Below are 17,350 nucleotides of genomic sequence, written 5' to 3'. Positions count from 1 at the left end.
TCATTGAAAAATAATAATAATAATAATAATAAAATGGAAAATGCTCTCTCTATCTCTTTAGAATTATTTATATGTAAATTATCTTGAACATCAAGTTTATTCCTTTTTGTGATTCTTCTCTAAGATCCTTATATTCTCGTTCAAACCGGATCTTAAACACCACAAGACAAAACCTTCCTAGCTTCCCACATTTAATGTCCTTTCATACTCAATTTGATCCATCCAACGTTACTGCCTTTTGCAACAATTCAATGGTTTTCGGTAACAATAATAATATTCCCACTCATCATTTTGAACACAAAATGCAATCATATCAAGAGTATGTTGAAGCCTTGGAATCTGAACGAAGAAAGATTCAAGTCTTCGAACGTGAGCTTCCTCTTTGTCTTGAACTCGTTACTCAAGGTATGTTAATATCTTTTTTTTTTTTTCATTTTCATTAATATGGGATTTTAATCTATATATGTTAATTTATATGGGATTTTAATTTATATATGTTAATTTCTAAGTTTTTCAAGTTTTTCTAAATTTTATGTATATTTTTAGAATTTTATATGGATTTTATTCTATGTTAAAGCCAATTAAACACTTAACTTTTTCAAAATTTTCTATTTTTTGTGTATATTTATATGGGATTTTATTCTATGTTAAAGCCAATTAAACACTAGCTTTTTCAAAATTTTATAATTTTTGTGTATATTTATATGGGATTTTATTCTGTGTTAATATCTAAGTGTTCAAAAAATTTTCTAAATTTTGTGTAAAAGTTATTGAATTTTATTCTGTGTTTATATATAATTTTTTCAAAATTTTTTGAATTTTGTTTATACTTTTAGAATATTTGATTTTATTCTATGTTTATATCTATGTTTTTCAAAATTTTCCAAATTGTTATTATTTTTATGGGATTTTCTTCTATGTGGAAATCTAAATAATTTTTTCCATTTTTTCTAAATTTTATGTATATTTTTGTATGGAATTTTATTCATGTTAATATCTAAGTTTTTTTTTTTTTTTTTTCAAATTTTGTGTATAACTTTATAATTTTAATATTTCTATGTTAATATCTTATGTCTTCAATTGTTTTTTCAATTTATATTTATGGGATTTTATTCTTTTGTGTTGAAGCAATTGAAGGATGTAGAAAACAAATGTCTGAAACAACGACAGATTACAATAATAATAATAATCATAATAACAATGTTCAGTCTGAGTGTTCGGAGCAAATATCAAGTGAAGGTCCAGTTTTAGAAGAGTTTATTCCCATTAAAAGAACTTTATCTGAAAATGAAGATGAAGAAGACGATGATCACCAACAACACCAACAATTAAATAATATTAATGAACACAATAATAATATTATTTCAAGTAAATTAGATAATAAATCATTATTATCTTCTAAGAAATCAGATTGGCTTAGACATGCTCAACTCTCTATTCAATCCCCAGATCCATTGGTAAGTAATGCATCATTTAAATTCCATAATTTAATTTGTAGGTTTATTATTATTATTATTATTATTATTATTATTATCGGTGGTAGAAAACCTGGGTTCCTTAATGGAGACCCAGGATCAATCCCCATAGACAACAATTTGGAAGACACGGGTGGGTGTGTGAAGAGGTAGGTCCCAGCAGAGCCCAGTTGGACCCGCAAGACTCCTTAACGGACGTCTGCGCAGTTGAACCCGCAAGACTCCTTAGCGGACGTCTGCGCGGTTGCACCCGCAAGACTTAACTTAAAGGGATGTCTGCGCAGAGACCAACTAGATCCGCAGGACCCAACATGCTCAGAGACGTGACGTCCTTACGCGCAGTACGCAAGCTGTTCCCGCAGGAAAAGCCTCCCAATGGTGAAGTACCCCGCCTGTTCCCGCAGCTGCGGATACAAGCCATCAGGGAAGGCTACCCGCGCAGCAAGGCTACACGCACAAGGCACTTAACTCTTAAATAATTCAGTAATGTCACCTGAAGAAGGAGTGAGCAAGCAGGGAACACTCCCGCACAAAGCCTGGAAAACTCCCGCCCAAATGAGCCAGTCCGTACGATACTGGAGGATCTTTTGTACTGTACCTGACGAGGTATGGACAAAAGATCTGACCAAGGATACGACAGCTCACTGACAACAGTATGACGAGCGGCACGCTCTTGTACTGTATGTCACTATTAGCCGCTGCCTACTCACTAACCTGTCGGAGGACGTTCATAGCCTGCAGTTGGTGGAACAGGAATAGTACACAGCCGGCCTGGTCACTATCAGCCGCTGCCTACCCACCAACCACCAGCATGGCATGTGCGTAGCCCACAGTTGGCAGAACAGGAACACTATTCAGCCGGCTGTACCTGCTTGGAAACCTACATTCGGCTATAAATACTCCAACACCTTGGAATGGTATCATCTTATCTCATATCTCATATCTTGATATATTACCTGATATCTGCTCTAGTCATTCTCTTAATATACACTTATATTCTAGAGCGATCTAGTCTGATTCTCACGCCGGAGGGTGGTCACAAGGAGGTACCCCCCCCCCCTTCTCAGTGACGAGCTCACGGTGTCTGTTTTGCAGGTTATCAGAAGAACCATCTTCGCCGGATCTAACCCCTCGTGGGAAACATCTACTTAACCCCCCAGATTGTCCGTAATCTGCCCGGGGTCGATTAGTGTTTCTTCATTGGCGCCATCCGTGCATAAAAGCTAGAACTAATTTATTCAGTTTTTTCAAAACCTCCGAAAAGATGGTTAAAGTTACTCTGGTCCCAAAACCAACGAGTGACCAAGAAACCCCGGTAACCACAACCCCAGCTACTGGGGGGAATACCGGCGACTACACAGTTTTTACGAACATACAATAAACCCCAGTAACCACACTACCCCGGTTACCCAAGCCGGGGCAAGTGTAGTAAATTTTACGAACACTACCCCAGTTACCCGAGCTGGGGCAAGTGCAGTAAATAATCTTTCACTGGGATTCACCGATACCCAGTTAGAGAGACAACGGACGAGGCTCCCCCGCCAAACACTCGATGAAGTTAAAGCGTGGGCGGAAGCACGTCAAAAAGAATTCCAAGCTGAGTTGGATGAACGCTTACGTTCACTCCAACAGGCTGATGAATTCGGCGAGTACTTGGACGATGATTCGGAGGAATCCGATAGTGACGCAAACCCTCGTCATAGGGCGAAAGGGAAGCGTAAGGAAACGGCCGAGAAGGCATTTTTGAGAAACCTTCAAACCAAAAAATGCGGGTGGAAACCCACGTGACTTCTCCAAAACCTTCAGACCAACTGCTGCAAATGCGGAAACGTCCAAATTTGCAAGGGACATTGCGGAAGCAATCGCCCCGAAAAGTGCCAAACAGATGTCCAACATCGGCACCTACGTTGGTATATCTGACCCAGACGATCATTTGAACAGATTCATAGCGGGGGCAACCGTCAGTAATTGGACGGAACCTACGTGGTGTTACATGTTCCAAATGACGCTTGTTGGGGCAGCAAGAGCGTGGTTTGACCGTCTACCGGTCCACCACATCTACGATTGGGCAGACTTCCAGCAGAAGTTCGGCCAACATTTCAGTCAACAAAGAAAATATACCGAGGAGCAATGGACAATCCTCAACTGCATCCGAGAGGAAGATGAGTCTTTACTAGACTTCATCACGCGCTTCAATTCAAATAAGCTAAGTCTGGGCACTATTAGCGAAGATCTTGTTCGCGCTGCTTTCATCCAGGGCGCGAAAGACCCAGAGCTCATCCGCACCTTAACGGGTAAAGATGGCATGCCGTCCACATGGGATGCCATCATGACAGCAGCTAAACGCTTTGCGGAAACGGAGAAGCAACTGGGTAGAGATCTTCCCCAGAGCACAAACCTCTACACCCAGAAAACAAGAGAAGACAACGTCCTTACCGCCCGACTAAACAAAAAGCGGAAGCTAGGCATTTGGCAGTCAAGGGTGAACTTTGACACCTCATCCGTCTTGCACCATCGGTTAGGCGGAAGGGATAACGTACAGTCGAACCGGAGCTCCAGATGGACGCCACTCACCAAAAGCGTCACCGAGATATTCGCCACTGAGAAGCTCCCATGGCCAAAGGCTCCAATAATCTGACATCGTCACAATGCTGATCGGAGCAAATACTGTGACTTCCACAGGACAAAAGGCCACACCACTGAAGAATGCACAGACTTGAAGGACATCGTCGAAGCATTTGTCAGAGATGGGACGCTCGCGCACCTCGTGGCGTAACGAACGCTGAGCAGGCTAATGCGTGTAGAACCACAGTTGGGGAAAACACGAATAAAACTGCAGCTTCAATGTTGGAGGCTACATACTGCGTAAACAACGAGATTCCGAACCAAGTGCATATCGGCTCGAAAGGCTCGATGGCACTCCCATCCCAACAACATGGAATGGAGCTCAATTACACAGTTTGCATGTAGATCAATTCCAAACTTGTAAAGAAAAGGCCCAGAGCCACTTCTAATGGAAATGATTCTCCTTAGAACATTGATGCTGATGGTCTTACATTTATACTTATGAACTTTCCACACTGATATGCCGGTCTTCACCGCATACATAAGTGGGGAAGTAAGTCGTTGCGTGTGGAAGGCGGCAAAACCCGCATAAACACAAAAAACGGCAAACCTTCACGCATGTCAGTCATAGGTAAAGTTTGGTCATCCCACTAAATGAAAGTGCCGGTCTTAGCCGCACAAATCATGATAGAGGAAACCGAACAAACCTATTGACAACAGCGCGTCGAACGGTTAATTTATTCAACACTGATGCCGGTTTTTACCGCATAAATAAGTGTAAAGAAATCGTTGCGTGTGGACGGCGGCAAAACCCGCGTAACCACAAAAAACATATGAAGACAACCTTCACGCAGGTCAGTTATAGGTAAAGTTTGGTGATCCCACTAAATGAAAGTGTCGGTCCTAACCGCACAAATCATGATAGAGGAAACCGAACTAACCTATTGACAACCGCGCGTCGAACGGTTAACTTATAAAACACTTAGAAAATTTCTAAGGAAAAGATAAGGAAAACCCGTAAAGTTTAGCCATCCTACTAAGTGCAAGTGACGGTCTTACCCGCACAATCACGAAGGAGGAAGCAAAACTTCAACCTATTATCTACCACGTTCAAAGGTTAATTTATTCTAAACACTTAGAATTTCTAAGGAGAAGATAAGGAAAACCTCCACGCAGGTCAGATATAGGTAAAGTTTAGCCATCCTACTAAGTTCACGTGACGGTCTTACCCGCACAATCACGAAGGAGGAAGCAAAACTTCAACCTATTATCTACCACGTTCAAAGGTTAACTTATTCAGAACACTTGGAAAGTTGCTAATTTAAACTAAAGTATGCATGAGGAAGTCATCCACTGAAAGTAGCGGTCCTACCCGCACAAAGATTTATATTTCATAATAATTCAAGTATAACAAGAATGGCCGGGTATCTACCCGCCTACAAGAATATAAATCTATACAATGTAAACCTATCGTAACAGTGGGAAGGGATCTAAAGGTTCAAGCTTCAGGACCACTCCCTCCAAACCCACTTGTACCCGCACCATCAGTTGGCTGTGGCGGTTCAAGGAAGGTCTTGAGAATGGTTAGCCCATCATCAGCAGCAGCAACTTCGTTCACCTTCTCCACCACCGGATGCGGGAAGGGGCATACTGGTTCACTGCTTGGTCATATACAGCTTCAGTATCCACATCATATAAAGGGAAGTTGGAAGGCGGGATGCCCTTCTCAACGAACCCTAGACCAAGCAGGAAGCCGGCCTTTTCCCCATCCTCATGAGAAGCGTTGAGGGCTGCGCTCATGGCATCGTCATATGATGTATCCGTGAAGACCCGATGCACAACCTACAAAACAAAATACAAGTATCAAAACCTTTTCTAAGTATAAAGAAAAGCGTGAAGACATTATGAAGCTAAGCTTACCTGCGACAACGCTTCTCGTAGAAGCCATTCCTTGGTAACCAGAGCCTCCTGGAGGGCAGCTTGAGCTTGGTTACGGGCGCGTTCGGCTTCACTTTTATTAAGGTTGGCAAGCAACACTTCTTTTGCCGCAGCCTCTTCGACGCCCTTAAGCTTACGCTCAGTATGGTCAAGCACGCCCCTCTGGTCCAAGATCTCCTGGAGCTTCTTGGCGTCTTCCATGGCCAAGGCATCATGAGCCTGTTGGAGCCTCTCTAGTTTGGCTTTAAGTTCCTCATTCTCGAGGCGTAGAGGCTCAGCAACAGCTTCAGCCTTGGTGGCCCTCTCAGTTGCGTTCCGTGCAGTTTCCTTAGCTAGCCGAAGCTGTTCGTCAACAGCTTGGGCAGCCTTGGAACGGGCCTCGAGACGGGCCTGAACTTCAACCTCAAGGGCCTTGAAGGCCTTCTCCTTCTCCGCAGCAACAACGGAGAGCCTCCTGTTCTCCTCTCGGACAGCCCGCGCCTGAGCTACTTCTTGGATCCGAGCTGCCTTTAACTTGTCGTTTTCACGACAAAGCAGCTCGACGCGCGGCTGCATTCGGGCTAGGAGAATCTGGAGCTCATTTGTCAACCTACCCTCCTGGTAGCTTGACATTGCTTCCCCCAGCGCACCAGCGGGGGCGGCGTGGCGCGCCCATTCGACGCAGTCTACAGGCGTCCGAAGGGTGGTTCCCCGGCGGATGTTCCACCGCGGAACAAACACCTCATTCGAATCCGACACTGCAAAAACAAAAGGCAGTTAGGAAAAGATGATATATATAATATATATATATAAAAAAGAGGCCAAATTCACCCTACGCACCTGTAGGGTCGACAACAGGCCGGTAGCCGCCGAACCCATCACCTGAACCTAACGGATATCCATCCAAGAGGTCAGGCAGATGGGAAGGAGGCACAGATTGGCTTGAAGCCCCAAACATACCTGCTGAACCGGCCGGGGGCGAGGTAGTTGCCGGCGCGGGAGGCACGGTCGAAGCCGCTGCGGTGGAAACCAACGGAGGTGAACTCACCAGAGGTGAACTCACAACCGTGCCCGCGGCTGCGGAAGAATCCACAGAAACACTCACCGCCGGCTCAGTGAAGGAATCAGTGAATATGGCACTGACAGCCGGCGGAGATGTCGTCACAGTTGGAACAGTTGGCTCAACTGGGTGAGCAACTGAACCAACTGAAGCAGGCGCAGTCGCCTGGGTCATCGCCTCAGGTAGGTTGACCAAGCCTACCGTCATGGGTCCGGAGGTGCTCCTCCCCGCTCCACCCTGGAATGCGGTAGCATCCACGCCTGCACAAAGAAGATATAAGTATAATGGTGGAAAGATATGCAGTTAAAGTAAAGGAAGATTATACTTACGGATTTTCTTGAGCCTAAAGGTGCGAACAGGCGGGGACGAACCCGATGGAGCCGGCCTCTTCATACCGGTCACCGTCGTCGTCCTGGGCTGCTCGGAGGTGACAGTCGTCTCAGCCTCCGGATCAGTGGTCTCAACACCACCTGGGTTCCCCGCCGCCTCCTCGCTCTCGGTCTCCGAGTTAGACCGGTTGCCCTGATCGGCGGTAGAGGCAACCTTCGCCTTGCCCTTCCCGCCAGCAGCCTTCTTCTTCCGCGTGAAGAAAGGACCGTCTGTGGATTCCTCATCAGAAGATGACAGAATTAGAGGAATTCCAGCAGAGGTTTCAGCATTGAGAGGTCGAGGGTTGAATAACTCCTTACCTGGCCGCGTGGCGCTCAGAATCGGGTGGCCTGGCGGTTAGACCTCCACAAACCGATCCCTCGTTTGCTCCAGGATGGGCAACTCGTTCTCATCAAGAGCACGGGTACCCATCCGAGCGGGACCATCAGCTTCCCGCGGGTACAGAAGCGATTGCAAATCGTTTCCCTCTGAAAACAAAAAAAATAAACAGTTAGAAGAAAAACCTAAATCAACAAAAAAGACAGAGCAAACCGTAAGGGATAGAGTTTAAACCGTATTCGAGGACAATGGGAACTTGTGGCGACTCAACCCCAACATCCTTCCACACTCGGCTCATACCGAGCATCACCATCCCAGACTCCGAAAAGCGGTAGACCGGAGTCTGGATCCGAGAGATCTTGGTGAACCATTCCGCCTCCTAATAGTTGGGGGCGTGAAGGGCGGGGAGTGCTCTCCCATTCTTAAACGTCATCGCTATCGGGACGACGCGAGTGGAGATATAGAAGAACTCCCGCTTCCAAGACCGAAGACTGCGCTCGGTTGCGCAGATCTTCAGACCCTTGATTCGATTGACCAAGTTATACCACCCCTGGATGCACCTCCAAGAATAGAAGGTCATCAGGCGGTCTACATGGGGCTCCACGCCCAGAATGAGGCACACCCATTCAAAATGGCGGATTTTGGTGATCGCCATCGGGTGTACCTCCGTCAGATGTACACCGTGCCTCTCCATAACACGGTATACAAACTTCGTCAATGGGAACCTGAGATTCCCATAAACGAAGAATGCAGCGTACACCCCTATTTTGCCCTTGGGGGCATCGTACACCGTCTGGTGTGGCTCTGGAAACTCAGGCTCGAACGGCTCGAGCATGAACTTCCGGACGATGTATTGATAAAGCTCGGTGGGAAGAGCACACTTGCATTCGCCAGCAGTGCTCTTATCGTCTTTATCAGACGTAGACGTCGGGATCTCGACGTGCACGTCAGATTCCTCGGCGGCAGCCTCAAAATCGTGAATAGAAGACATGGTTTGGAGGTAAAGAAGAACGATTTCAGGAGAATGCTTGGCAGAAAGTTAAGAGTATTCGCCGGAAATCGTTTACAAGAAGAAGAGAAAAGTGAAAGTGTGGATTAAGATGCACCCTCTCTCCCTTTATATACTCATCGCAATAAATGCGATGACTTTAAAGCGGAAGAGAGAGAAATCACAGGTGCAATGAAACTATGACACATGGCAAAGACCAAGCTTGCGGAAACGGGAATGACATCCCTGCATAGCGGGAACGTCGAGAACTAGATTGTTTGAAGCTCCAAGATGGAATTGGTTGTTTAACATAATTGATCACTATGTTCAAAACTACCAAAACCTCATGGAGAATCTACACAAGAGGTACTCAACGCTCCTGACTTGCGAGGAGGTTACAGACCTACCCGCATCATACCCAAAGATCAAGCAGAAAAGTGGGAAATTCTGCACGTGACATTAGGACTTCCGCGGGAAGAATCCCCATGGAAAACCTTAAAACTAAACCCTTTTCAAAACCCCTTGCTTAAGTCCAAAAGTTCATCTCACTTATTAACAATTCATGAGAAGAACATTGGACTGGGGGGACTTGAAGAGGTAGGTCCCAGCAGAGCCCAGTTGGACCCGCAAGACTCACCTTGAAAAGGGACGTCTGCGCAGTTGAACCCGCAAGACTCCTTAACGGACGTCTGCGCGGTTGCACCCGCAAGACTTAACTTAAAGGGATGTATGCGCAGAGACCAACTGGATCCGCAGGACCCACCATGCTCAGAGACGTGACGTCCTTACGCGCAGTACGCAAGCTGTTCCCGCAGGAAAAGCCTCCCAATGGTGAAGTACCCCGCCTGTTCCCGCAGCTGCGGATACAAGCCATCAGGGAAGGCTACCCGCGCAGCAAGGCTACACGCACAAGGCACTTAACTCTTAAATAATTCAGTAATGTCACCTGAAGAAGGAGTGAGCAAGCCGGGAACAGTCCCGCACAAAGCCGGGAAAACTCCCGCCCAAATGAGCCAGTCCGTACGATACTGGAGGATCTTTTTACTGTACCTGACGAGGTATGGACAAAAGATCTGACCAAGGATACGACAGCTCACTGACAACAGTATGACGAGCAGCACGCTCTTGTACTGTATGTCACTATTAGCCGCTGCCTACTCACCACAGTTGGCAGAACAGGAACACTATTCAGCCGGCTGTACCTGCTTGGAAACCTACCTTTGGCTATAAATACTCCACCACCTTAGAATTGTATCATCTTATCTCATATCTTGATATATTACCTGATATCTGCTCTAGTCATTCTCTTAATATACAATTATATTCAAGAGCGATCTAGTCTGATTCTCACGCCGGATGGTGGTCACAAGGAGGTACCCCCCCTTCTCAGTGACGAGCTCACGGTGTCTGTTTTGCAGGTTATCAGAAGAACCATCTTCGCCGGATCTAACCCCTCGTGGGAAAACATCTACTTAACCCCCCAGATTGTCCGTAATCTGCCCGGGGTCGATTAGTGTTTCTTCAGTGTGTTTTCTCTGAAACTAAAGAAAACTTGAAAATCGTTGAGGGCTCCGTACGGCTAAGTTATGCCTGCTAACCTAGCCGGTGGCCTTTTGCCGTCGGGTCACCCAAACAATTTGTATTTATTGGCCGTTAGAAAAAACCACCACCACTATTATTATTATTATTATTATTATTATTATTATTATTATTATTGGTTTAACATTGTTTTTATATAATTTTCAGGAGTTAACACCAAAAAAGGTTCCGGTGGTGGAAGTAACAAGAAATGGTGGTGGTGCTTTTCATCCATTTAAGAAAGAAAAAAATTCCGGTGAAGCTCCGGCAATGGCAAATAAGAAAGTATCAGCTGCTCCGGTGGAGCCCACGGCTGCTGCTAGCTCCACGGCGGAGACAGGTAGTGGTGGTGGTGGTGATGGTGGTAAGAGTGAAGATAAAGGACAGTCAAATAGGAAAGCAAGAAGGTGTTGGTCGCCGGAGTTGCACCGGCGGTTTCTTCATGCTCTTCAACAACTAGGTGGTGCACATGGTAAGTATTTTATCGATGTCTGGTATTTATTTAATGTTGTACCGTAAACGGGTAAAAAGTTGCATCGCTGATATTTTTTTAAATAGCAATAGTATGTTGTTTAAAAATAATTATATCCATAGATTCAATTTATTTTTATTATTTATTAAATTGGAATTTGATTTTTGGTTTTTGGAATCCTTTTTAATCATGCAGTTGCGACACCTAAACAAATTAGAGAATTAATGAAGGTGGATGGGCTCACAAATGATGAAGTAAAAAGCCATTTACAGGTTTGCAATGTCTCTTTTTATTTTATTTATTTATTATATCAAACCGGGGGTCTCATCAGAAGCAGCCTTTCTATTCCTACAGGATAGAGGTAAAGCTGTCTATATTTTACCCTCCTCAGACCCTACCATAGCTTTGCCATTAGTGGGATTTACTGAATACGATGATGATGACGACATCAAAAAAAGTTTAATAAATTCATAAAAATTCTGAATTTTTTATAACTTTTTAATGTAACAGAAATACCGTTTGCATACAAGAATGCCAAGTCCTACAATCCACAACAATAACAACTCACAAACACCTCAATTTGTGGTGGTGGGCGGCATATGGATGCCGCCACCGGAGTACACCCCTATGGCATCTGCCACCACCCCAACCTCCGGCGACACCAACAATTCCAATGGGGTATACACTCCGATTGCTTCTCACCCGACATCTATGACGGAAGCATCAATATCACTAAACAAAAGCAATTCAGGTGAAAAAGGTGGCCATAGCTGCAATGATTCGCCGTCAACTTCTTCCTCCACACACACCACCACAGCGTCTCCAACTTTTTGACACTCGTGGAAGGCGATATCCACTCGGATTTGTGTACAATATTTTTTTGTAAGGAGATCATTTTCGGTGTTTGGTTTATTAGCCTTGTTTGTTGAATATTGTAAAAGTATAGGAAAATGTAGAGGTTATTTTTGGTCCAATGGGTGCATGTGACACTTTTAAAGTGCTTTTGAACGTGAAATAATTACAACTTTTAAGTGTTTCCTAAACCCCAAACACAAACGCATTGGGTTGCTCCTTTATCATCAATAAACATAAACATGTTAAATGTTATAAATATTCAGAAAAAAATAGACCAGTTTTATTTGTAACTCGTTTCTATTATTACATAATGTGTTATGCATAGTGAGCGGTGAGGTGGAACGGGTAACGTCATCTCACACTCACAGGCTCACAACACGACTCTGACCTTGTGTGAGAAGTTCGTGAGCAGGCATCCCGTAAGTGTACGTGCTCATGCTAAAGAGCTATCCTTTTACAATCTTTGGAGCCATTAATTTATCCTTTTATAACTAATCTTTTTATTGTTTACAACCATTGGAGCCATTAATATATCCTTTTTATTATTTTTTTTTAAAATCACTCACCACTTGTACGTATAAGTTATAACACATGGTAAGTGAGTGACTTTCATGCTAATATGACATCTTTGTGGTGGTGATCCTCCTCATCACTCACCATGTATAATACGTTATGCCCTTAATAACAAAAGAAGGTTTATTATGCTATGAAAACTAGATAACTTATAGCAGTTTTTAAGACTAATTAAAGATTCATTTGGTTTATGGTATTTACTTTTTTTATTATCAACAATGAGGTTGAATATAAGAGAAATTCTAGAAAATGTTTGCTATCAGACAATAGTTAATAACATTGTAGATATCTTTTAATATAAAAACAAATTAATAATTTACAGAACTTAGTATCATCAACCATATATCTACAAAAGAATATAAACTTAGGCATAAACAACTATTAGTCATAATCATAAAGTTTGTGTTTACATTTTCATAATCATAAACTTAAGCATAAACATAATCATTAATCAACCGTAACATTGCACCGTTGAATGCTTGAGCAACCAATATTCTAAACCAAATTCGATCCGAAACATTTTCCTATAATTCTTGTACATGACTTTAGCTTTGTGCAACAATAATTTACTATTCATGAGAACTACCATGGCTATTAAATTTGGAACTTTAATGGAATTGACCAACAACTAATTCAGTCGTTTGAAGAAAAGAGGTGTCAAACAAGTTACTTTCTTTAAAATCTAGTAAAATATAGAGTGAACTGAATTTTTGTCCATATGGTTTGTCCAAATCAGCGATTTTAGTCCAATAGTTTCAAATTTATGATTTTCGTTCATATGGTTTCATTTCACTTGCAATTAAACCCGAGTCACTAATCTCGTAAAGTCTGGTCGTTAAACCCATCAACGTGTCATTCATGCGAGGGGCAGTTTTGTCCTTTTTTTAGCCAAAATACACCCCAGCCCCTCACGTAAGGGGGAGACTTAACGGGATTAGTGAATTCGGGCTTAATCGCAAGTGAAATAAAACCACAGGGACAAAAATCGCAAATTTAAAACTATTGGCCTAAAACCGCATATTTCGACAAACCACAGTGACAAAAACCACAGTCACTCTAAAATATATTAATCAATTATAAAGTTAACAAGTAATTCACTTTATAAATAATAAATAACACAAAAAGAATCTTGGTACAATTTCATTAGGAAGCCAAGGGTGATGGATAAAAAAAAGTAAATATGCAAAAAGATGTTTATGCCAAAACACATTCATTCGATATATACAAAAGAGGAAAGAACACAAAGATTGGAATCTACTATACTAGTCCATATGAAGAAGAAAGGTTTTGCCACTAGAATACTCAACATAGGGCCATGGTGGGTGGAGGTGGTGTTATGAGATCCAACCTCCACAATCAAGAATAATCAATGAGGGCAAGATGGAGAATCTTGACTCTTGGGTATAGCATATCCTCCTGCTTTTCAAAATAACTATATATAAAGTTGTAGTTATTTTTGACTCTTGACTCTTGGGTATACATAGGTAACCAACGTTATAAAAGTCGCTAAACGAACTCTAGGCGGCTGACTGAGAAGTTGAGTATATTCGGATTACTTGAAGATGGTAAATATATAAAAAATTAATTTTTAAATATATATATATATACATATAGGGTTAAGTTCATGAGAGAAATCATATTAGTATGAGAAATGTGAGAAATCATTCAACCAATCAAAAATTTTCTTTTGTTTTTTACTTTTAATTAAATCTAGGGATATAATGGTAAAGAATTTAACTTATTATCTTTGGTAACTATTAAATTTATGAAAGTTTCATTATTATTCCACCTTTATTAATTTATTTATTTGCTAATTATGTTTATAGTTATAACTCTTTTATTTTAATTGTAAATCATTTCCAGACTATTCATTTTTTGTATTTTTAATTAAATTAAAAAAAATACTAAGATTCTTTTTTATTTCATATCCTACACTCACCTACACAGTGCAACAATTCCTACACCAAGATTATTTTTAATCTGCTCATCCAACATTCTTTATTTTTAATTAAATTGCGTTACTTTTGCAAGTGAATACCACAGTTCAATAATCACCGGGATTTTTTTTATCTCCTCACACAGTGCAGTAATTCGTACACCAAGATTATTTTTAATTTGCTCATCCTACATTCTTTATATTTAATTAAATTACGTTACTTGTGTAGGTGAATATCACAGTTCAATAATCCCTACACCAAGACTTTTTTATCTCCTCATCCCATATTATCTATTTTTAATTATATTATGTCACTTGTGTAGGCAAATTTATTATCATTCATTTACATAGTGTAATAATCCCTACACAATAAAATTATTATACACTCCAACATATTGAAATAATCCTCACATAATCCAATATTAATATTAATATTATTCATTGAGTTGAAGTAATTCCTACAAAAAGAAAACAAAACAAAAAAAAAAACAATTTACGTAAAATTTGGAATAAAAACACAGAGCAGACGATAATCCCATAGTTTGTTTTCAAATTTTAAAATTTGGATTTTAGAAAGAATCATTTTGTACTCAAGATTTGGTATATAGAAAGTCAAATGAAGGTTTCCATATAACTAGGAATTTCAAAAACAACTAATATAGTTTTCTAATTCAACTATATCAACAAAAAGACTTTAGTACCTTTTTCTTTTAAAAAACCTCATAAACATCCAAATTAATTACCAAAATTCTAGAACTAATGTAGGCCTTTGATCAACATATCTAATGGCCAGGATTGATTTCTCCAATTTCTCACTTTAATTTCATTTCTCCACTGAACCGTCCTCTACATATATATATATATACATATATGTGTGTGTGTGTGTGTCAAATATAATAAGTTTACTAATATTTACAACAAAAATAGGTGAATATCAATATAAAATAAGAGAAATACATTTTTAAATACTAAATTATTCTAAAAATTTCTAATCAATTAATTAAAAAAAATGATATTTGTTATTAGTTATTTTTTTTAAGTCAAACTCGGTACAAGTTGACATATTTGATTCTAGCTGAGGTTGACCACATTTGATCAATTCTTAGTACCTGCGTGGAATTAAAGAAAGTCACTTCGACGCCATATCTTGTAGCGATTACTCCAAGGAGTACTCGACCTTCTAGACCTACTTTTGCAACACCGTTCGTAACTATGTGTATATGATGTAATTTGCCTTTTTTTTGGTCTAGCAAGGTGTTAGAACAAGAACACGTACAACCAACAAACACCAAGAGCTGTTTAGGCTATTAAAGTCACAAATGAATCTTCATCGGCTAAAAAGAGTCACACATTAAGATTACACCAAAGAGATCAATGTAGGCTTTGTTCTTTGCCTTGTATTTTATCTATAAAAACATGCTTGCCTTTATCTCATGACCATCGGGGCACTATAAGGGCATGCAATGTACATAGTTAGTGCAAGAAGTGAGCAACGCTACGTAGGTGTCACATAAGCAGGAAAGACACTTGCTAGCCATGCATTATACCTACTGAGTGAGTGTGAACACTTAGCACCCTTTTTTATAAACAATAATAATAATAATAGTAATAATAATAATAATAATAATAATAATAATACAATTAGAAGATTAGATATTTTAATACGTATTAATAAAATTAAATGAAAGTTCTAAAATTAGTACTAACGATTAAGCATTTTTTTTTTCAAAACAATCACATAACAAAAATACATAGCTCAAATATATATAAAAAAAAAGCCAATTCTCATTGCCATCACCGTACGTGATATAAATCAAGCTCGTGTATATGTTAACCATATCCATATGAAGGTTGTTATATGTTTCTCATTTCGTAGCTCGCAACAATTTCTTCAAAAGTTGGTTGCATATCGTCTACATAGTGTTGGATAAACCTTTATCTTCCAAAATTATATGTAAAATTACATAAACAAACAGTACACTCATAATTATACACACGTTTTATTACGTTCCTTGGAACGACATAAAATAGGGTTTTTCAGGACCACTGTGCACTACATATGATCTATGAACACCCAATACACGTGAATAACTTCAACTGATCCAACTCATCAACTTTAATAGCAAATAACTTACATACGATATTAACTTTTAAGTTGTTTAAAACTATAGAAAACCCCACAATTAAATGATATAAATCATTGGATAGCTTTAACCATATTGTGATTAGACAACTGGCAATTTTCATGGATATTTTTTCTTAAAAGGAAAGAAAAAAAACAAACTTAAATGATAAATTCATAAAAATATCATTTATCCGTACAACCATAAAAACATTATATAACATGTGGCATCTTGACATGAACTTGACGACGGATACCAAACACAAACACTAGTATTGATTTTGGCCTTTTTAACCTACTATTATTTAAAGTGTAATTAATTAGCCTCTATTTTTAGCCTGATATTTATAGACATTTTATTTAGTTATGTATCACTGTTAACTGTAGTAGATATTATTATATTAATGACTTCGGATGATAACAGGTCGAGTCTAGACAAATTTTAGTAATTTTAGATTTATGTCACGTGTCTAGTAGTTGTTAATTATTTTTTTTATCGGGTTCGCAGGTATTGTATCTAGTATATGTTTTTATATTGCATTAGTGTACTTGTCTGGATGTTTATTACCCAAACTACTGACTTGAAATATAAAAATACTCAACTACAATAATTTTAAGCTTTCGATAACTTTTACTTAATTATTGTTACGAGTGATTCGTTAAGACATAAATTCCCGCTATTTCTTTTCTTTTTAGGAAGGAAGTATCATGAGCTGAATATATTTTTTTGTCTTTTTTATTTATTATTCTGGGTTGATGAAGGAAACCAGATAGTTATATGAGTGAAATTAACGACTTATAAATTTGCAGTAGTTTGTTTAGATATATTTATTTTGATATATACTTTAATCATGGACAACTTAAAATTTATCATCAAATGAGGTGTTGCCATCTTCATTTGGTAAAAATATATATTTATTTCTAGGGAAGTAAGTATTTCTAACAAGTTAGATAATATAAATTAATATCTGGGACCATCTTATATCAAGTTCTTAATCAAGTAAAATATCCGAATATTGGAGAGCATTTGAAGGATAAAAATGAGTCATTGCCTATTGGTGGAGTATATTCCCCATTTATAAATATTATCATCTTAGATTC

The 17,350-nt window shown here is 39.9% G+C and overlaps 1 protein-coding gene across 1 annotated transcript; it reads left to right on the top strand.

Annotated features, from left to right (window-relative positions):
• The first annotated feature begins 210 nt into the window (after positions 1 to 210).
• Positions 211 to 11,791, top strand: LOC143577199 (transcription factor HHO3-like). Its single transcript, XM_077061101.1, has 5 exons — positions 211 to 405; positions 1,129 to 1,457; positions 10,460 to 10,763; positions 10,959 to 11,035; positions 11,274 to 11,791. Exons 1-5 carry the CDS (start codon positions 252 to 254, stop codon positions 11,595 to 11,597), a joined length of 1,188 nt encoding a protein of 395 aa, XP_076917216.1. The 5' UTR covers positions 211 to 251; the 3' UTR covers positions 11,598 to 11,791.
• The last annotated feature ends 5,559 nt before the right edge of the window (positions 11,792 to 17,350 follow it).

Source organism: Bidens hawaiensis, unplaced genomic scaffold, assembly GCF_021521415.1.
Source record: "Bidens hawaiensis isolate Kalapana, Puna unplaced genomic scaffold, B.hawaiensis_p1.1 tig00028489_1, whole genome shotgun sequence".
NCBI lineage: Eukaryota > Viridiplantae > Streptophyta > Magnoliopsida > Asterales > Asteraceae > Bidens > Bidens hawaiensis.
The sequence above is the reverse complement of the archived record's forward strand: the minus strand, read 5'-3'. Positions and strand labels throughout refer to the sequence as shown.

Bases quoted from the DNA above. Each gene is read 5' to 3' on its own strand.
- LOC143577199 (XM_077061101.1), top strand. From the start codon at position 252: ATGGTTTTCGGTAACAATAATAATATTCCCACTCATCATTTTGAACAC. The intron at 406-1,128 runs GTATGTTAATAT...TTTGTGTTGAAG, and splicing joins TCTTGAACTCGTTACTCAAG to CAATTGAAGGATGTAGAAAA. The intron at 11,036-11,273 runs GTTTGCAATGTC...TTAATGTAACAG, and splicing joins AAGTAAAAAGCCATTTACAG to AAATACCGTTTGCATACAAG.